The sequence below is a fragment of the Strigops habroptila genome, chromosome 6 (assembly GCF_004027225.2).
Source record: "Strigops habroptila isolate Jane chromosome 6, bStrHab1.2.pri, whole genome shotgun sequence".
Lineage (NCBI taxonomy): Eukaryota > Metazoa > Chordata > Aves > Psittaciformes > Psittacidae > Strigops > Strigops habroptila.
In genome coordinates, this window is record NC_044282.2 from 15,759,767 (window position 1) to 15,781,111 (window position 21,345).

A 21,345-nucleotide genomic window follows, 5' to 3' on the forward strand; every position below is an offset into this window, starting at 1 on the left:
TGTAGCTCTACTGCTTTTTCCTTATAATATTTATCACTGTCAAGAACATCCTACAAACTTACTGGCAAAGTTACTAGTTTCACTAAGATCATTAACCTCATTTATGGCAGTCTGGGTGTAAAAGATTGCACTGACACAACGGTGGTGGCTGACTGGATTATATGTAGTGCTAGTACCTAGCTACACTGAATGTTAGATGCTCAAATAACTGTTCTTTCCCCCTCACACTTACGAGGACTTTGCTGAATCTCTCCAGCAGTTCTATTCATGAATTCAGGGACCAAAACTGATGGAGCCCACTTGCAGCCCAGAGCAGACTTGCTTTTCAAGAAGTTTTTGATAATGTAAAATCAGTACTAAAATTCCATGTGCTTATTGAATCACGTGTAGAATTGAGTTACTCTTGGAAATGGGGAAAGAAGGGCTAAACCTATATCAAGTTTTATTATTTAGGTTTAGGTACATCGTAAGGTATTTTCTTTCTTCAAGTGTTCTCTTCTGAGAGAAATTTCTTTCAGAAGCCAAGATGATGGCACAGTCTTTATCATTTGCTGTGCGAAAACCAAAAAGCTGAAGAGGGAAAAGCTGCATGCTTGATGGCAAAACATTGCTGTTTCTAAAGTGAGGACTTTGGTGTTAACCACTGAGGTTGACAGGACGCCTGCACTAGACCCTGGGATTTCACCTGGCCTGCAGTCCTTCAAGGTGAACTAGAGACCTTAATTCTCGTGTTTTGTAACTGGTTCAGCTTCTGTGCAATCTGCAGCACTGAAAGGAAGGCATGGTCTGAGATGAGCTGTGCCTCAACCATGGGCATTTGGGCATTGTTCCCAGGTCATGAGTCTGCTTTGTAGCAGGGGTAGGTCCTGGGGTAAGAGGGTGAGATGTGTATTGCCCTGGCTGCTTTGCAACTGGGAGAAAGCTAGTACACTGTCTTGCACCCGCTGGCCTGGGTAATCTAGGGACTGGGGCTGCAGCATGCTGCAGAGTGCATTGTTGCTGCTCTGGGGCAGCAGCATGAATCTTGCTGAGACGACTGATGACTGTTCTGTCATGGGTTCTGCACAGCACTGGGTTCAACTTCTTTAGCTCATGAGCTGGATTGTCACAGAGTGGAGAACCGTAATTGATTTTTCTGCCCTGTCCAGTTCTTTTTAGCTTAGAGAGCAGAAAACGGTTGAAGGTGCGGGAAGAACACTTCATAGTGTTTGTTGGTTTCTTTCAAAGAATGTGCTGTTGCCTGTGGTAAATGCATTCTCACATGCTCCATCCTAATTTGTATAGAAGGTGTTTTCAAGTCCTGTAGTCTGTGCTTTGTCTCACCTGACTCATCAAAAGACTGGTCTTGTATACTTCATGGTCTGGCTGTCCTGGAAAGTGTAGGATGTGGGACCTAGCAGACTACAAATTGAAGAGAGTTGGGGTGAGAACTGACCTCTGAAACATGTGAGATTTTTGTATTTGGAGTCAATGGAGCTAGGATTTCACTTGTGGTCTGTATTCCTTGACGCTGAAAACCAATGAGCCACTGATGTATGCTTTTCACTTCCACCTGTCACTTTAGTGTGGCTCATTGTCACATGAAGGGTATGTTATGGAGCTGCCTAGCTCTTTGGTGTGATGACACAAACGAACACCTTAGTAAAACCTCAGAATCTTTTTAATGGAAGCAATCTTCTTGTATTTGTCACCCTTTGTTAGCTTTGTTAGCAATTCACCTATACTAAAAATCGTAATAACACAAAACAGAAGACTTGTACTGGGTTAGACCTCTCATCTGCTTAGTATTGTGTCCTAGAAAAAGCTCTGTGTCAGCTCCTGAGAAGAAAACCTTGCAGCAGGTGTGTATTTGAATTACAAGAAATAGCTGGACCTCAAATCCTTGGGGATCCTTACCCCAAGGCAGGATCACCTAAGCTGTTCCTTTAATGTTTGTCTAACCTGCTTTTTAAAACCTCTGATGATGGGAGACACTGCAGCATCCAAGGCAATCCATTTTAGTAGGGAATATTCCTGATACCTGGCAAGTAGGGTACAGGGGAGAAAACTAATCCAGAAACAGAAGGACAATTGTTAAATGAACAATGGAAAGTAATTTAAATTCAATATATTTTTATTCTTTGTAAATACAATGAGTACAACTTTTTAACTTCACAAATCAGTTAATCCACTTTGTACAGGAAAAGTTTTACTCATTCTATGATAGTCCAAGTGCTGATTTTTCTCAGTGCTAGTTCCTAATAACAAATCAAATTTTGAAAAGTACAGCAGCTATCTTTAAATGGTTTTTCCTACATTTTTTTCATACATCAAATAAGCAGCTTATAACATTTTTGTGTGTGAGAGGGTGTAGGCGAACAAGGCTTCAAAATTAGAACCTGGAGTTTTCTAAAAAGGCATTGGAGACTTTTGGAAATTGTTAGCATTGTATCAGTCAACAACTTTATTTCTTCAAAATAAAATTCCTTCCATTGATTATTTTTTCTTAATAGTCATTTCACTTCTCTGCACATCTCACTGACAAAGAGTTTGGCCACCGTTGCCTTTGGTTTCAGCACTGTGCCAACGGGACAGCCAGCAGGTCACTGAAGCGGTCATCTCCATTGTATTTGGTTTTGCTGTTTTAGTCTTCCTTTCTTGACTTGTGTCTTTTCAGGTGTGTGTGCGAATGTGTGTCTGTGTGTGTGGAGGAAGGGGGAAAGGTCGGGGAGGAAGTGTATAAAGCTCTTCTGTCTTTGAGATGTTAACCGAACAAATTGTGGTGACATCCGCAGCAAAGATCACCAGTTCATTTTGCAGGAAGAATGGAGCTGCCGTCATAAGCTACTTTTTAATCAGTTCTGAAGGCCACTTCATGATGTATTATAGCAGAAGCAATGTTTTGGTAACCTGGTCTTAAATGTTGCCTATCGTATTAAAAACATTTTCTCAACATAGGCTACTTTTAAAACAATTCTGAAGGCCACCGCATCTCATGTTACAACAGAAGCCAAGTTTGGTCACCCGGTTCCAAATACCGAACAAACTAAAGTACCTTCTTTCACATTTTGTCTCAGATCTGCCAGTTAAATGAGAGAATAGCAGAGTCTTTGTTAACTATGACTGGCATCTGAATTGCCTCCATCCTGTAGTAGCAGGAATAGCAGCCAAATTCCAACCACTTTCACTTTTTCTGTAGAACAAAGCATTCTCTCCATGATCTAAATCACTCTGTTCAGAGCAGCAGAATCATATCTACTGGGGTATTTTGTGTCAATGGGTTTAAAGGCTAAACATTCCCAGGCTTATGCTTCCCGTAGATTTTGTTAGTTGAGGCTTATTCTCCATAGATAAAAGTTCTTCTCAAACTGTCCATCCTGATGGTTTATTTTAAGGTGATTTATATGTCACTGGATTTGTACATATCTGAAAGCAGTCTTGTAATTGGTACATTCCCAATGGTCTTTTTGAAAAACACTTCTTCTATTGTAGATGGACTGATGGAACGTAAAGCTGGTAAAAGCAATAAAAGTTTTCCAAAGCGACAGGGTTGTGTGGGATACCTGGGAGACAAAGAGAGGAAAAAATCTTATTGAAGTTTTAAAGTGTATTTTTCAAAGAAAATCTTTTACTTTATAGAAAAGATCAATATTTGACAAATTGCACAAATGACTGCTACCTGTGTTAAAACCCTGTGGTTTGTACTCAAGTGAGCAAGAAGGTTAAATCAGAGGAAAACTTGCCTAATGGAGATTAACAGAATATAGACCAATGTCTTGGAGTTTTGATTAGCTCCTTTGTTTACTCCCTCAGAGTGGTAGCAATACAGAGACAAGATCTGCTCTGACTTGTCCCTCGTACAATTACAATGTTCTTGATGCAGTTCAGAGAAGAGCTTGACCTATAATAAATACCCCGTCATTTAAAGTGCAATTTAAACTTAGCTGGATTGTCATGGTAATCATTCTGCCCCCTTTTGGTTGCCATATACATTTGGAAAGAAATTTTCTTGTTAAAGAAGCTGTATTTTATCCTCAGATACTGTGCTTCTATAATAGGATATTTCCCATCCTTTCTCCCAGCTTTTGAAGCCAGCACAACATAGGAGATGTATTCCAGCTGTGCTTACGCTAAATCATTACACCAATGGTTCTCAAACCTCTGCTTACAGTAGTCTCTCTAAAAGAAGGACCTGAAAAGGTCATTTGGAGAAACACTCTGTTTCTCCAGTCTGCCCTTCCTGGTGTCCTATTGAGAGCAGTTCCACTGAGGTCAGAGGGCTGACGCTGCTGTAACACTGGCAGGAAGGTAAATTCAAGCCTAAGGATGAAACGCAAGCTGAAAGCCCTGTCCCTCTGGAGTCAATGTAACAGTCCTGTCAGTGGACTGCACTTTTTTTCCTGTAAAAGAATGTCTTTTACAACAAACACTGTTTGGCCCAGTAGGTAAGTATTTCCAGCAACACAGAAATGCAATGGAAAAGTTGCCATGCCTGAAATGGAAACCATGGGTATGTAAAACCATTCCTCCCTGGCTTTTATCCTCAACAGGCCCTGTCTCACTCAGAGACCCTAGCGAGCAGTCTCCATGGGAAAGGCCTTACATAAGAACAGGAAGAGGCTGCTCTACAGCAGTTATTCTTTTTGCTCGGAACTAGCCATAACTGGATAGTACTTCCATTTTTGCTCTTGTCCCCATAGTAGGCCATTCCCTACAGGCTAAACAGAAATTCTTCAGAGACTGCTGCTATCTAATCTCTGATACTGAGTGGACTTCTGCTAGACAGCTATTATGAGAACAGATCAAAATTGCGGAAGGAAAAAAATTGTGTAAAAGTATCTCTTCTGCTGCTGATCTCCCACTGTGTTAGTGTCATGGACTTCCACTGCAGCTAAAGGACTGAGACATGGGCTTTACAAAACCTGTTGCAGTTCTCCCCAGAAATCCTGAACCAACCAGAACAGCTGAATGAGACAAGGGGGAATATTTTCTTCCCAAACAATGATTCTCATCACTCTGCTGCAGCACCAAAATGGGATTCACATGTTCTGGCTTTTTCACTTCAACCTGAGAACAGACTCAGGGTAGTGTCTTAGAAGAGGCATTTAACTCCCGTGTGTCCTGATTTCTGTGTCTGCAAAATGGAAGAAATTACATAGGGATTGGAGATCACTGGTGAAAAACACTCATACTGCTATCAGATGTGATGTTTTCGGCATCACTGTTAACAGTATTTAATTGAATAAAATGTAAAGGGAAATGTAGCCTTCTGAACTGCAAAGTGTTGCACAGCAGATATCACTTCTCAGAGGAAGATCTCTTCTTCTAGCGCTTTTCCATTTGTCTGAATAAATTGCGGTACTGGAGTGATTCAGAGGAGAGCAACGAAGCTGGTGAAGGGTCTAGAGCAGAAGTCTTCAGAGGAATGGCTGAGGGAAACTGGGGTTTAGTCTGGAGAAAAGGAGGCTCAGGGGAGATCTTACTGCTCTCTGCAACCTCTGAAAGGAGGTTGTAGTGAGGAGGTGGCTGTTCTCTTCTCCCAAGTAACAAGTGATAGGACAAGAGGAAATGGCCTCAAGTTGTGCCAGGGGAGGTTTAGACTGGATATTAGGCAACATTTCTTTACCAAAAGGGTTGTCAAGCATTGGAACAGGCTGCCCAGGGCACTGGTGGAGTCACCATCCCTGGAGGGATTTAAAAGACATGCAGATGTGGTGCTTAGGGACATGGTTTAGTGGTGGACTTGGCAGTGTCAGGTTAATGGTTGGACTTGATGATCTTTAGAGTCTTTCATAACCTTTTCTATGATTCTATTTCATCAGGAAATGCCAGCAGGCTGACAGCCAATGTATACTTGCTGTAACAGCCCAGTCCCCATTTCAGTCTGTGGAAATGTCACCTTCACAACAGGGAGAGCAGGATTTTACCCCTACACCTGCAATAAGTATTGAGAGAAGACACCACTCACCTGGTATGAATGTAGCTGTTCAGAGTGAGCTGGGCTTCATCTTGAAGGGCTGCTATAGCAGCAGCATTTCGGAAACTCCTCAGTTCGGAACCACTGTGTGTAGGCACTGGAAAGCAGATCAGTTACTAGTTACTGGAGAGGGACTTTTTACAAGGCCACGTAGTGACAGGACAAGGAGTAATGGTGTTAAGCTGAAAGAAGGTAGATGTAGGTTAGATATAAGGAAGAAGTTCTTTACTGTGAGGGTGGTGAGGCGCTGGCACAGGTTGCCCAGAGAAGTTGTGGCTGCCCCATCCCTGGCAGTGTTCAAGGTCAGGTTGGATGGGGCTTTGAGCAACCTGGTCTAGTGGAAGGTGTCCTACCCATGGTAGGGAGTTGGAACTAGATGAGTTTTAAGGTCTCTTCCAACCCAAAACCTTCTATGATTCTAGTTCAGCTTTACTCTTATGTGGGTCAAAATCAATTCAGCTAGTGCTATCAATGGAAATTAAACATTCCCATTAGTTCCCCAGTGCTCCACTGTCAGCCTTTCAAAATACAACACTGACTATTGGAATTCAATACTGGGAAACCTGTTGGGTGATATAAATCTATGTTTGGTTTAAAGCATCGTTGTTGCTTTAAAGTAGCAACCTCATAGTTATCGGATCAGATGAGCAACAGATTCTTTCTGCTTACCAGCTTTAAAAGTGACAATGCATTTGAGACAGGCAAATTCGGTAGCATCTAGCCGAAGTTGTCTAAATCTAGCCACAACCTCCTGTAAAGCCTGTATTTCTGAAATAATTTTATTCAGCTTCTGAGAATCTGTATTGTCACCGTTCATGCCTAAAACAGAAACAGATGAAATAAATAATATTAAAGGCATTTGCTTTATTTTATATTGATTTCTGACAAAATCCTCTGTATCAATATCCACTCTATTGTCACACTTGTCTATCTGGTTCCATGTAAACTGACTATATTGTATGAAAGTTAATATAAAATCTTCTCTTGGATGATAACAAACACAGTAATTTGCATTTAAATGACAATGCAAGCAGTCATGAATACAACAAAACAACATTATTTGCATTTAAATATAGATTTATAAATGACAGGTATGCTCTATTGTTCAGTAGGAATTTGTTATTCTTTACATGTTGTTCTTTTTTCAGTAATGTATTTTTATGGTAATTTTTGTAACAAAGTCATTAAATTGTGCAATTCTTACCAGATACAGCCAGTAGAGTGTTAGCATCAACTGGAATGGCCCATTGTGCTATTCCTAGAACAAACAGTTCTCTCCAAGCATCTTCCAAAAGCATCAGCTGTCATACAATAGATGTACAATATAACATAGTGTATAATTTATAGATTTATAAACAATTTAAATATGTAAATTTCTGTTATTTTAAAAGCTACTTTAAATGCCTGTCATGGTATTTATCTCACAGCATTCGTTAGCTCTTCTCTTAGCTTTCTGAGAAGGTGTCTAGAAATAAGTCTGCATTGTAGCAAACCATTGAAGGTTGGCTCACCGTGCAGTGTTGTGGACCAAAAGGGAGAAGGAGAGAGTGAGAACTCCCGCCATAGAGAGCTTGCTGACAGCATGAGCACTCATCTGTGTTTCTCAGCACAGCCATAGGCTCTCTCCTCCTCACACATGCAGCTGTCCTAGGACCAGCTGGACAGTGCTCTCCTATTGCTGACTAGGGATTACCTTCCTTTCCCTCAGGAAGACAAGATTTGTGAAGAAAAGCCTGGACAACATCCTGAAATGACATCACTCTGTAGGGAGCACTGCTTTAGAGCACATGCATATCTTTAATCCCTTCCTTACAAGCAAGTCTTTAGCTCTTCAAAGCACAGCATCTGGACACACATTCGGTTTCTTATGTCACCTGTTTTCCTGCTTTTTGCTTAAAATCACTCAGAAATTCCAGGCACTAAGAGCTTTTCCTTTCAGGGAACTGAGTATCCAAGCACCTACACTGACAGCATTGCTAGTTCTCTGCAATTTTTGCACACTGCCTCGTTGTGTGGAGGATGTGTTTTTCTCCGTTCGGAGGCAATGGCTTTGATTTCTGTAGAGAGGCAGTGGTGCATCTGAAGAGGAGACAAGACTCTGGTGATACAGACCGGCAAAGCCAGAACAGTCATGTTTAGTCTTGAGGGCATCTGTGGATTATTGGCCCAGACCAGCTCTTAAGAGGGGTATGTAGGGCCTCTGGTTCAGCTGAAGTTTATGGCCTAAAGGACATGCTGTGGTGCGTACACCTTGCTGGGACCTCATGTCTCTGAGTAAGGTGGGAAAGATTTGGAGAGGTAAGAATTGTAATGGAATTGGGAGGTATCATCTGGTGGCTCCATGCAGTGAAAACAGATTGCCCAATACTCATGCAGCAAAAAAACACCAAACCACAAGAGTTAATATTGCTATGGTCCTGAAAGTATCAGCAGCTTAGCTTCTTAGGAAAGTAGGAAGGAAGGTATTTTAAGTCTATAAAGAGTCTGCAAGGAAGAACAAAATAAATAAATATGTTGTAAAATGAATTATTATTTCCTTGGAATCAGATATGTGAAAGTAATAGATACAGAAGGCATGCAGTAAAAGCGAATCCTTTATCTATGTGCCAACTCTTAACAGTGTTATGAGTTTTAAACTACCCTGTTCCGCTCAGAATGGGAGGAAGAGCCCTCAGAGTCTCTGCTCTCTGTCACTGCAGGCTTTTTGTGCTATGTGCTCTGCAGAACTTGTACATAACCTGACTAAAGAAACTGCAACAAGAAAGTACTTCTGACTCTGCATGCGATTACTGTTTGAAATAATTAAGTTGGATTTTACAGTACTGAAAAGCTGCCCAGGTCAGTGAATGAGATGGGGGGTGGCATGGGGGTGCCTGGGATGCGGTGCCCATCTCAGCTCTGTTCTGAGAGCAGCTGAACCTGCTCCTGAGTCTCCCAACTGCTGCAGCCTGCGAACCCAGCCCCACCTCCGGATAGTCCCGCCTGATGGATGTGCAGGTTTCTGTATGACATAGGAAATGATTCAACAGCCTTTCATTTGCTTTTGTAAAACTTTTTTTGTCATTCATCCATGCAGATACAATGGTAATGAATGGTGCTTCCTGGAAGATATCAATTTCATATGTTCTTTCCCATTAAGTCTTTAAAGTCAGAAGACTTTAGAAATAAGAGACTATTCCAATAGTTGAAGCTTTCTTCATGCCTATGCATAAGTCTGTAAAACCACCAATTAAAATAATTCATGCTGAAGTCATACTCGGCCCTCCTTCAAAGAAAAAAGAAATACCAGGCTTTCTGAAGGACTGGTTTCTGCTTCTTAATCAACCCTACCCTGTAAGTACGGCCTTTTGTTGCTGACTTGCATTGGGCCAACCTGTCCTACGGACAAGCTGGGCAGGTGTGCAGGCCAGCAGAACTTGAAGCATGGCATTTTTGTTGTTTGGCTTCCAATCCATGATGGGATTAGCTGTGTGGAGCTGGGGAAGGGACAGCCTCTGTTTTGCTGAGGGTAGCAGCACAGCAATCCTCTGACTTGTGTTTTGTCAGCAGATTGGTTTCTACTTATTTCCTTGTTTTCAAGATGGAACTGTCACAGAGTCCTGGAATCACAATGCACTTGCCTTTTTGGAAGAGCACAAACAAAAGCAAAATCTAGGAAAGGGTTTTAGACTCTCCTCAGGCAGATGTCAGTGATACAAAAAGAGAAATGCAGACATTTACAGCTGGGCCATTGCCATATTTAATAATGCAATGGCACTGTTATAAAAATCAACTATCTGATAATTGATGAAATAAGGTGATTATTAAAATCAGAGTTATTTGCCCTACAGCTCTCCTAAATATGACAAGGGAATAATGCAGAAAGAGGCTCAGGTCAAAGCTTTGGAGCTGAGCAGCTCTGAGTTTTGAGGAAGCTGGCTTGCGGTGAGGTACCGCAAGTCAAGGTGATGTTAAGGAAAGGCTGGGATTTTAATGTGTAATTCACTAACATTAGGCCCTGATATGAAAGTGAAAGGGGCAGCAGGTTATTTAAAGATAGCGGGAGCACTCTGGTACGTATGGTAGATATGCAGGGTGTGCTGTCTGAGGCGTGCTTGATCATGTGCAGTGGAGACTTCCGTTGCTTCCAGATCCTGCTGCCCCCTCCTCTGCGCACTAACAGAGATGATGACCTTGTGAGACACATATCCATATTATGTCAAATAAAGCTTTCACCTTAGGAGCCTCCTGTGGATGTCACTGGTCTAAAGATGGACCTGGCCCCTTCCCGTGTATTGAGGCTGCTGCTGAAGTGGCACACGTGCTGCTTGTCCCTGATCTTTGGGGCTGTTTCTTTGGTTGCTTGTTGCGGTAGACCCGGTGCTCCACAGGAGTGGTGGCAGCAGAAGAGAGCCGCACTGGGGCTGCTGCCTTCCCACCGGCATGTGTAGCCTCCCGGGCCCTACCTGATTGCTCCTCCCATGCTCGCTGCGTAACAGAACTGCAGCCAGAGCTGAACAGCGACCCCCTTTGATTAATTTCACGGCAAGGATTTCAAATCACGGGTCTGGTGCTAGAAAAGGAACATTTCAATGTACCTCAGCTTTATACCACATTGGGACTATCATGATTTACCTTTAGGTAGAAAACACTACTGGTTTCCTAAGCAGTTCTTTTCTTTCAGTTCAAAATACGTATTTGCATATCAACTGCAATCCTTGCAATATGCATCTATGGAAAGGAACTAGTTCCTCTGATGGCTGCTATGTAACATCTAAGGCTCAACGTTTCTAGTTACCATTTAGGGAAATTAGCTCAATCATATCAAAGTATTAGGTGTCTTTTATGATTGGAGCTTTGTGTAGATTTTCCCCCTTCCATTTTATAATTATCTGATTACTTTTTTAAAAAATTAATGCATTATACAAAGCACACTGTGTCCTCATCAAGACTCAAGTCATTAAGAAATTGCTTCCGCTCATATGGTTCACATATGATTTACTCAAAGCAAAGGCAAATTGTCATAGAGGAAAACAAGACAAATTAGGGAAGATTTTAGCTAATGGTGAAAAATATTGGGGGCTGGCCAAATTCCGCTTCCACCATATTGGTGTAATTTTAAGTTCACTGAAGCCAACATGAATAAGGAAAAAATTTTGGCTATGTTAACAGGAAGAGAGGAGGGGAGAGGAGAGGAGGGGAGGGAAGAAGAGAGGAGAGGAAAGGAGAGGAGAGGACTGGTCCTCAGAAATCACCTCAGTCATACCCTGACTGTCATAGCCTGGTGACTTTTCCTCTAGAACCTGTCCTCCCATAATATTTGCTTTATATTAGATTTTTCCCCCCTGGCTTGATTTTCATTTGCTTCATGAAATAAAAGTTGGAGGAAAGCTGTTTCTAAATCACTGCCTGGTTTTCAGGGACAGACCAGAACTCTGCCCTAAACTTCAGAACTTCTGAAGTCTGAGGATTTAAAGGTCTAGGGCTGAAGGCTCAGGACGTGATTTGAGCTCTGAGCCTTCTTTAACAGGCAGGCCAAGACAATGCCTCTCCCACCTCAGGTGTCTTACCTGGTCTTGTAAGGACAAGGTGGAGAAGGCTGGGACACTCTTGGCCCACTTGATGCTCATGAACAGAAGTCTGGCTGCTGACTCACAGACGGATTCGGTGGCCACTTCGTAGAGATACATAGGGGTACCATTGACTTCATGTGGGTACTAATGTCAAAAAGAAAATAAAGGAACTTCATACAGTGTCACCAAGCCAGCCTCATCTTCCTCTCCCCTACAGCTGCCGTTCAGTGCATCATGCTCATGCCCAATACAGAGTGTGCACTCTCTTCTTCTGCAAGCAGAGGGCATTGCTTTCAGCGGGCTCGCTCCCAACGGCTCTCTGCGGCTCATCCGTGTGGATGAACTGCGCTACAGAAACGGTTCTCCGGAGGAGGTTGAAGGGAGAATTAAATTATTACATCGGGGGGGGAAGGGGGGAGAATTACCAAAATGCGATGTCATCCTTTACCCTGTTACACAGTAGCACCCCTATTAGAATTAGAAGGATACAAATTTGATTAGAATTTGTGTTTTGTAAGCTGTGCTTCAGAAGCTGATTTAGCACTCCTGCCTTTGCTCAGCAAAGCAGTTAAGTACTTGTTTAGCCTTAACCTTCACCTAGCTCCCTGACTGCAACAGGCAGTAAGCAGATGTGTAGAGTTAAACATAACTATCTAAAGGCTTTGTAGGGTTGGAATGGAGTGACATGTGCTCTGTTTTCTTGCTAAATAATTTCTCATTTGGTATTTTCCAAAATTACAATATAAAACTATACATCGTGATCATGTTCATGATGGATTCTGCCAAGCTACTTTGAAAATGTGGAACTATTTAAGCAGTCTCTTCTATGGTTTTCTAGGTGCTGTAAATACACAAAATACAACTGCAAATTGGTTAATGATAAACATCACCTTTTGGCTAATTCCTGTGCAGCTGAGGCCACAGTGGTGCTTTCACTGAGCTGCTTAGGAAATGTTACAGCCAAAAAGCACAGAGATGACTTAGACACAGTGGTGTCTGTGCAGACAAGCTGCAGGCTTTGGTCACTACAGATAGTACTTTCTGGACTACACCACTGTGGAGATGGGCATTTTACTGAAGAAGACTCAGTGATTGCATTCCTCATGATTCAAGGATTAAAACGGACTTATGAGTGGGCCACTCCAGGCGGGAGGAGGACTCCTGCAACCATGAAGGTGTAAGGATGTAGGAGAGACAGGGTTTGTGTGGAACAAGTTATCAGTCAGTCCTTCTGCATACCCCTTCTGCAGAGGGCCTCTTAGCCCTTGCACTTCATACCATCAGAGCTTTCAGGGACACAACAAAAGGGTCCCCACAACCCTCAAGGTTTTGCCATGTCTAGCCCAGAGACAGGAAGGAGTGGATGGGCTGCAGGTGCCCCAGCAGCAAGGTCTGCAGGCCCGCCAGGGACCAGGGTGGTGGCTGACCTTCGGGGTGGGCTGCGCCAGGCCCACCAGAGCCTGCCTTTCTGGTGTGCCGGCAACGGCAGCCAGCTCCAGGCCGTGCGGCTCCAGCTGGGAGACAGTGGTGAAGAAGGCGGGTGCTGGCAGGGCAGCAGCAGGGAAGTGTGGGGCGCCGCTGCTCTCCTCCTTGTGCCCGCGGAAGTAGAGGGCCACCTGCTTCCGTATCGTTGATGTCCTGGGGCCCCGCTCGTGCTGCACCGCTGCGGGCACCAAGGAGAGGAGAGGGGGTAACTGCAGGGTCCCCCACACTGCTCGACTGGGCTTCCCTCCCTCCCAGCAAGTTTTTGGGGCCAGCCTCATACCCCTGCCCGGGGGGTGTCTGGGGAGAAATGGGAGAGACTGCCACGGGATGGGGGGGTCATCGGGGGCCCGGGTGTTAGACGGAGACCCCGCAGTGACACACAGCTCCTCCGTTCAGGGCAAGGCCCGCCTCCCTCCTGCCTCCCCGCCGCCCCGGCCCCGGGGGAGGGGGAGCAGGTACCGTCTTTGTTCATGTTGACCTCCAAGCACTTCTTCAGCCGGCAGGCCCGGCACTGGTTCCTGTGCGTCTTGTCCACCGGGCAGCCTCCCTGCGGCACAGCCAGCCGTCAGGCGGGGGGACCAGCGCGCTCTCCTCGTAGCCCTCCCCGCGGAGGCGGCAGGCACCGAGGGGGCTGCCCCTGGCAGGGCGCCGGGGGGGGCCGTGCCGAGCCAAGCCGTGCCGGGTGGTGCCGGGGTGCTTGGCACCGCGGCGGGGCGGGCCGGGCCGCCTTCAGCACCCGAGACAGCGACGGCGGCACCGCCCCCTCGGGGAGCCCCGGTCCCCGTTCCTCGAGCCCCCCGCCAGCTCGCCGCGTCCCCATCCCCGCGGGTCCGGGCCGGGGTGGCAATGAGCGCGGAGGGAGTGGCAAGGAGGAAAAGCGGAATGACCCACCAGGGTGGAAAGCGTGCGGGTTGTCCATCGACCGGCTACGGACGGCGGCTTACGGAGGGGCTGCCCCTCTTCTCTTCCCCCGTGTAACAAGCCGGTGAGATGGCCGCACGCCTCCCCTCGCCGCCATCCCGGCTCCCTCCCGGCGCATCCCCCCCATCCTCCCCGGAGCGGGGGAACCCAGCTCCCGGCATCGGACCGGGACCCCCCCTGAGGAGGGAGGGGGATCCAGCTGTGCGGCAGCTGGATCGTACCGCTGCGGGTGTTCCTGTTGGCGGAGGGGTGGGGTGGGCAATGCGGGGTCCTGGGGAACGCAGGGTGACAGGTGCAGGCAGTGAGGTACCTGATTGCCCGATTTGCAAACATAGGTCCTGTTCCTCCTGATGCTCCGCTTGAAAAATCCCGAGCACCCATCGCAGGCATAAACCCCGTAGTGCTTCCCGGAGCTGCGGTCCCCACACACTTTGCAAGGGATGTCTAAAATGCGACCTGAAAGCAGAGAAGGGGGAGAGGGAGAGGGCAAGAGCTCAGCAGTCTGACCTCAGGAGGGATTAGCCCCAGAGCCGCAGTACAAGCAAATAATGAAGTGATTTTATAGCCAACTTTCTTTTCCTTGAGCAAGTGTCAGTTTTCTACAATGAGCATTATTCATGCCCCGCTACGTTTATTTGGATCTTCTATAATCGCCAAGACCCATTTTGGAAGGGAAGATTACAGCCGCGGGAGCAGCAGACTTGCCTGCTAGAAGTGGGGATGGGCGGGGGGGCACGATTTCGGGGGGAGGGGGCGGAGGGTGTTCCCTCGCTTTCTGGCGCTCGGCAGACAGAGGTCGGCGCTTTCTCCGGGCAGGAGAGCACCCGGGGCACGGAGGCGCGGAATAAACCAAAACAAAATAAAGTGACCGGGGAGCCGTGTGACCTCCTTCCCCCGCTCGCAACCCCAGCGAGAAGGGCCCGGTTCCTGGCACAGGCGAGGGATGCCATTTTCTTCACCCCAAAACCTGCAGCAGAACTTTCCGCCTCGCCTTTGTGCGCGGTAGCGGCTGCGGGACGGGGTGCGGGGCTGGCGGGCGGGCAGCCCCCCCGCGCCCCCCCGCACCCCTCCGCCGTCCCCGCAGCTCCCGCTCCGCCGGGCGCTGGATTCGCACCAGCTTTGGCTGGAATTGGAAATGCTCCGAGGGTCATGCAGAGGCTCGCACAGAGAGTATCGCAGCCTGGGTCAAGAAACCCGCCAAACCCCCGCCGGCGTCTGCATTTTCTCCGGCTTCTCTATTTGCTTTTTCTTTTACTTTTACTTTTTCATTTTCTTTTCTATTTATTTTCTTTTTCTATTTATCTTCTTCTCTTTTTTCTTTCTTTTCTTTTTCTTTTCCTTTTTCTTTTCTTTTCCTCTTTTCCCTTTCCCTCTTCCCTCTCCCTCTCCTCTCCTCTCCTCTCCTCTCCTCTCCTCTCCTCTCCTCTCCTCTCCTCTCTTTTTTCCCCCAAACAGCCTTCCTTCCTCCTACCAGAACTTAAGCTGGAGATTCAGTCCAAACCTGGGTCTCCAAACTCCGATGGAGAGCGCTCGGGGCCGCTATCTTTGTTTGGAAGTAGTTGAGGGAGAGCCCCGGCTGCGGGTGGCGGGGGGTAAGAGCTGGAAGTGGGGAGGCGGCAGCGCGCGGAGGGGTGCTGAGCGCTGCTGGGGGGCGGGAGGGGGTGGGGTGTGATGGAAACAGGCCGCAGGGGCTCCTCTGGCTCCCTAGAGAATTTAGGAGTCCGAGATACTTTCAGACATGTCTACGCTAAGGCTCTAAGACAATGCTTGCTGGCAGACAATAGGGACATTAGATAAAGTGTTAACTTAATGATTTTGCCCATTGAAACTCGTTTGACTGCCTCCAATGAGCACAAGCTGCCAGCTTCTCCCCTAAATGAAACCCGACAGCTGCTATACACAACACGGCGAGAGGGACGGGGATTAGGTTGGGAGCTGCGAGAGGGAGGGGTGGAGGAGGGAGGGAGGGAAGGTGGGAGGGAGGCAGGGAGGGAGAGAGGTTAAAGAATAGAAAACTTTTACGCAATTAATAAGGAGCGCAGCTAAAGGAAGCCCCCCCGCCCCGCCGCCTGCGAGCAAGCCGCGGCTTTGGAGCTGCAGGTAGGCGCCCGTGAGGAGGGCTGGGGCCAAGGCACGGTTTCTGGGAGTGTGTAATTACAAGCCCTCCTTGCCACCTGCCTATTGGGGCACCAGTGACCCGTCAAAAAGTGTAGCATGGGAATTCGGATATCGCACAATGCCAACGGGGGAAAGCGCTCGACTTCCCTCTCCAGCCCTTAGCATCCACGGGGAGAGAGGGGGTCCACACGCACGCACACAAAGGAGGAGGAGGAGGAGGGGCAGGCTGGGGGTGGGGGAAGAGACACTGAAGCGGTACGTGCAGCGGTGCTGCATCCCGGAGCAGAGCCCCGCGCTGCCCCCGCGCACCCCGGCCCGCCGCCGTTCCCCGCACCCGGGACCTCCCTCTCCCGCCTCCCTCAGCAGCGGGTGGGCCGTGGGTCCGCCGTCCCGGGCACCGGGCAGAGCCGGGGGTCCCCGCTCCCCCGGCCGGCCTGCGGCGCGGGGCAGCCGGTTCGGCTTCCTTGACGCTAAAAGCGGGCGGCGGAGAGGGGAGAAACTTGGGTTAGTTTTCCAAATCAGTTTTCCCCAGACGGATTTTAACTTTGAAAACAGATTTAAAAAAAAAAAAATCAGACGCATTATATAGGTCCATATCCACATCATGTATGTAAATATCTGTCCCGTATATTCTTTACACGTCCATAAAACCCGCGCACCTGGAGCACCTCGCCAAACCCAGCTAATCACGTTTACAGCGGTCGGAGCTGCGTGGCCGGTCCTATCGGTTCCGCGGTCCCCGAGGAGCCGGAGGACGGGGAAGGGGGACACAGCGGCACCGACAAGGCGGGGGGAGCGGCTGGAGCCGGGCCGCCCCGTCCCGCTGCAATCCCGGCCCTACTCTGCACCCCCACCCGCCCCACGGAGGCTATTATGAGAAAACTTTCGTGAAGGGCAAAATATGGAATAAGTAGACAGGGAAGAGGCAGAGCAGGGGGTGTGGGAAGAAAAAAATGTAAGCTTGACACGGGGTCATGAGATAACCGGTGAACTCTGTTTAAAAGCGCTCCGGTTCCCCGAGGTATAGCTTCGTCTCAGAAGTTTAGCGCTAAGAAAATGGGATTTCTGTTCAGCTGGGAAACCGTTTTGAACATCCCACGACAGGGGGTCCCTGGGGGCTTTTTTTGTGTGTCATAATTGCTTAAAGGATATATGGCAGCCCCGATTACAGTAATTACCATCAGAGGCTGTTGAAAGAAGTTACTCTGGGCTTGGAGGACGGCGGGACGGGGTCTCGTTACCACCCAAGCAGACATCGCAGCCGACATCGCCAGGCGCCCACCGGCGGGCAGAAAGGCTGGGCCGGAGACCCCTTGCTTGGGAGCGCCCGGGACCCCCCCCAAGACCTCCGAGACGAGCGCCCAGGCCCGGGACAGCGGGCCGGGCTTTTGCATGCGCTGCCGAGGCCGGCTGGACTCGGGCCTCGACCCGCAGCGGTCCCCGCCTGTCCCCGTCCCCGCGGGGCCTGGCCGGGTCGGGCCTGGGGAATCCTTTCGCGCAGGCCGCCGGCGCCTGGGGGGGTTCGGAGTCAGCAGTGAAAGCGGCGGCGGCGGCCGGGGTCGCGCAGCGCAGTGTAGCGCGGTCCAGCCTTGCGGGATTTCTACCCTGCAACATGTCTCCGGCAGAAGCTCCGCCGTCCTTTGCGGACGAGGCCCCCCGGCCCTTCCTGCCCCGTCATTCAGATATCTGCCCGCGGTCCCGACAACGTCCCGGCGCGGCTGCTCGGGGGCCCGATCCTGCACCGGCTCCCTTCGCACTTACCGGGCAGTTCGGCAGCGCAGCCGGCGGGAAGCAGCCCCGGCCGCCGCTGCCCCTTCCCCTCCGCCGGTTGTTACCGTCACCGCGCCCCGCTACTCGTTGCATTATTATTATTATTTCCCTCTCGGGGGGTTTGCTCGGAAAACGCCTCGCTCAGCCCCGCGGGGGGGAAAGGCAACCAAACCCGCGCCGAAACGGCGGCGGCCCGGCCGCAGCCCCAGGCCCCGCAGGCTCCGGGGGCTGCGCCTCCTCCACGCAGCGGCCCCCGCCTGCCCCCGGCCCCGCCGTCGCGGGACTCAACTCTCCCACACACACATCTGCCCTCCCCCGGATCCCGGCCCCCGTGGACAAAGGGCGGACCCGGGTCAAGATAACGGAGAGCAGCGGCGGGGAGAAGGCCGCAGGGCCGGGGGGGCGGCCACCGGCAGGTACAGCGGCCGGTCCCTCCCGGCTCTGCTGCCGTTTTTCCACCGCTTCGCAAGCCCGGGAGCCGGCCGGAGCGCGGAGGAAATAACTGTCCGATCCATCACTTGTCAGACATTAAATTGGATTGGGTATTTTTCCCCCCCTTTGTTACTGACTCCATCCATATTACAAACTCCAAAAGTCCCATTGGGATTATACGGATTGAGCCATTCTGCAAGAGCGGTTAGTCATGCTTTAAATTCCCCAGTTATGAGGCGTATGGATTTAGGATTAAGGAAAATGTGACTTCTAAGTTGTTTCTGCTTTCCTCGTTGCAGGATTATTTGTTGTAACTGGAAATGGTGTGCAAAGTATTGCATTTAAATCCTCCTTCCACAGAGCTGCTTATGCGATCCCGTGTAATTGAGTGACCGGAGTTTCAAACTCTTAAAAAGAAATTATTATGTCGCAGAAGATTGCATAAAGTCCGTGAGAAAAACAGCACGTTTCAACTCCATAATGCCCTTTAAACCCAAGCCTTCCTCCCTCCGTCCCAGTACCAGTGACCCGCGGACAACGGCCCGCACCAAGGCAGGACAAGCCCCCTCCCCGCCGCCTTTCCCGGGGCTCGCTGCCCCCGGTCCCGGAGCAGAAAGCCGGGCCGGGCCGCGGGAAAGCGGCTTTTTGTAATCCCCGGGCCTTCAAACTCCACCGGGACAACTCCGAGCCGATATGTTGCCACTCCGGGTGGAAATACACACTTTTTTTTATGGGGAGGGGGTGCGAACCCAAACCACAACACACACAGCCCCCCGCCTCTCCCTCCCCTCCACCTCCCGCCCCCCAGGCCAGGCTGCAGCCGGTCTGGGAAAGGCTGCTCGAAGCCTCCACCGCGTTATTACCCACTTGTTGATCCCGCCGGCTTGCTCATGCTCGAAGCCCCCGGGAGTCGTTAAACTCAGGGCGAAGTGTCGGTGCCGGGGCGAGGCCGGTGTCCGTGTGTCCCCCCCCGTGTTCTTTCCCCCTCCCCGCCCGCCGGCGCGGCGGCAACGGCGGCTCCGCGGGGCAGGTGCCTCCCTCGGGCGCTCACTGCTGGCTCCGCCGCGGGGACCGGCGCATCCTCGCCGCTGCCCCGCTCCTCCGAGGGACGGGGACACGCTGCGGGAAGGCGGCAAAGCGGGGGAGGGAAGGAGCAAAAAGGAAAGGAAAGAAAAAAAAAAAAAGAAAAAGAAAAATATAAAAAAGAAATAAAAAGAAAAGCAACGAAATGGCCCAAAGCCTGCGCTCGCCCGTGCCAGCGGCTGCTCTCGGGACCCCGGAGGGTGCGGGGGATGCGGGCGGGCTCGCTGCCGGGCTCCTGGAAGACGAGCGAGAGCCGCAGCAGCCAGGGACAACAATGAGGCGAAGGAGAAGGTGGAATGGGGAGCGGGGCTCCGCGCCGAGCGCTTGGGTGCAGCGAGCAGGGAGATCACAGCCTGGAAAAAAGAATGGAAGGGGGGAAAAGGCGTCAGAGGAGGCTGTCTCTGCCTCTCAGAAACTGAATGGTATAAAAAGGGAAAGGTTTCCAGAAGTTCATTACACTGGCTGACTTTGCGCTTTGAGCTCCAGGCTTCGGCCCCTATAATAGCGGCAGAGGCAGTGACAGCGGCGGTGCGGGGAGGGGACGCCCCTCGCCCACTGAGCCCCCCTTGCTTCCCCCCCAGCTCCCGCCGCCGCGTGACGTCACCCCGCGCGGGCACGGGGAGGGGGTTACATGCTAATGATATTAATGAACCCCCGAGCGCCTTCCGCACAGGACGCGGTGGCCGCCGAGGCGAGTCCGCCTCCTCGTTCGCCTTGTGCCCTCACTGTCATAGGAAGGGACAACCTCCCCCCCCCCAAAAAAAAGAAGAAAAAAGGATAAATAAATAAAAGAAAAAAAGAGGAGACAAAAGAAAAGCAGAAAGCACGGATCAAGATCCCGTTTCTTTCCCATTTTCCCGTGGCGAGGTGGCACCCGCCTGCCGTTCGCCCCTGTCCTTGCCCCTGCCCCAGGCCGGGCAGCGGCTGTGCTGGCGGCTGGAGGGGAGCGGGACGGGGATGCCAGCCGAGCAGAGCCGAGCCGCGCCGCGCCGTGCAGAGCCGTGCCGATCCGGGCTGCCAGCCTTCCCGCCGGGTGGCCGGACCTCGCTCCTGCGGCGGGAGACGGCGGCTGGCACGGCGGGAGCACGGCCAGGCTGGCTCCTGGGTGCGCACGGCGCGGGGGTGCAGGGGAGCGGGCGGGAGGGCTGTGCTCGCCCTCGGGAGGCGCGGGGAGAGCTGTGCCCTGCTTCTGCCTCGGAAAACTCGGGAGCCAGAGTCGCCTCCGCCTGCCGCCCGCCAGCCGACCTGGCCCTGCCGCCGGGACCTGTTGCACGGCGGCCGTGCAAGGAGCCCTCCCGCAGCTGGGGTCATTCCTCCCGCGCCCCGCACCGGGCCCCGCCTGCCCCGCAAGGTTGCGCTGACCCCCGGTACCCCGACACCGAGTGTCCCACAGCGCTGCCAGGGGGGCGGCGAGGCGCCACAGGTGGAACCGCTTCCGAGCTGAGCAGCTCTGGTTTCACCAAGCAGCTTCCGAGCTCTCTCACTATTGCGGGAAACCGTGAGGTGGGACCTGGCAGAGCAGCCTAAGGGTCGGAAGAGATGGGTGTCTGGGAAAGGAGGAAAGAGCGTCTCTCCTGAGGATGCAAGCTGAGGTGGGTAATGGCACCAGAGAGCAGGGCCAGCAGCTGCTGAGGAGCTTGTACCAGCCCTTGGATGTGCCAAGGGCTTTCTCATCCTTGCCACTGGTGTGAGGTGTTAATGCACAACTGACTTCGCCCTTGCTGGTTGTGATCTGGGGGAACGTGGTGCTCAGCCCAGCCCCAGACACCCTGTCCCTGTCCTTTTGCACTTCGTATTTCATTCTTCCATCCTCCTGTCGTAAGTCATGGGTGACTCCTCTTCATGGGTGACTCCTCTTGCACCTATACGATACCTGTGTCGCAGGGCTGCATGACTCTGGGCAGCACTGGGACCCAGTGACTTTCTGCTTTTTGCTCCCCATGAGACCAGCACATCCATGGCACAGATCCTTCTTGAACAATGCCTTGAATCAGGACAAGCCTGGTCCTGCCTAATACTGAGGGACAC

The 21,345-nt window shown here is 50.4% G+C and overlaps 1 protein-coding gene across 2 annotated transcripts; it reads right to left on the bottom strand.

The window, feature by feature from the left end:
- Positions 1 to 2,095: 2,095 nt before the first annotated feature.
- Positions 2,096 to 19,845, bottom strand: NR2E1 (nuclear receptor subfamily 2 group E member 1). 2 transcript variants are annotated; one of them, XM_030491157.1, is made up of 10 exons: positions 19,785 to 19,845; positions 19,102 to 19,670; positions 14,225 to 14,370; positions 13,453 to 13,540; positions 12,936 to 13,171; positions 11,506 to 11,652; positions 7,161 to 7,257; positions 6,626 to 6,775; positions 5,948 to 6,053; positions 2,096 to 3,542 (listed from the first exon to the last, which is right to left on the bottom strand). In XM_030491157.1, exons 2-10 carry the CDS (start codon positions 19,124 to 19,126, stop codon positions 3,380 to 3,382), a joined length of 1,158 nt encoding a protein of 385 aa, XP_030347017.1. In that variant the 5' UTR covers positions 19,127 to 19,670; positions 19,785 to 19,845; the 3' UTR covers positions 2,096 to 3,379. The 2 variants fall into 2 exon arrangements, with proteins under 2 accessions (XP_030347017.1, XP_030347016.1); XM_030491156.1 differs by having other exon boundaries at positions 19,775 to 19,833.
- Positions 19,846 to 21,345: the final 1,500 nt, after the last annotated feature.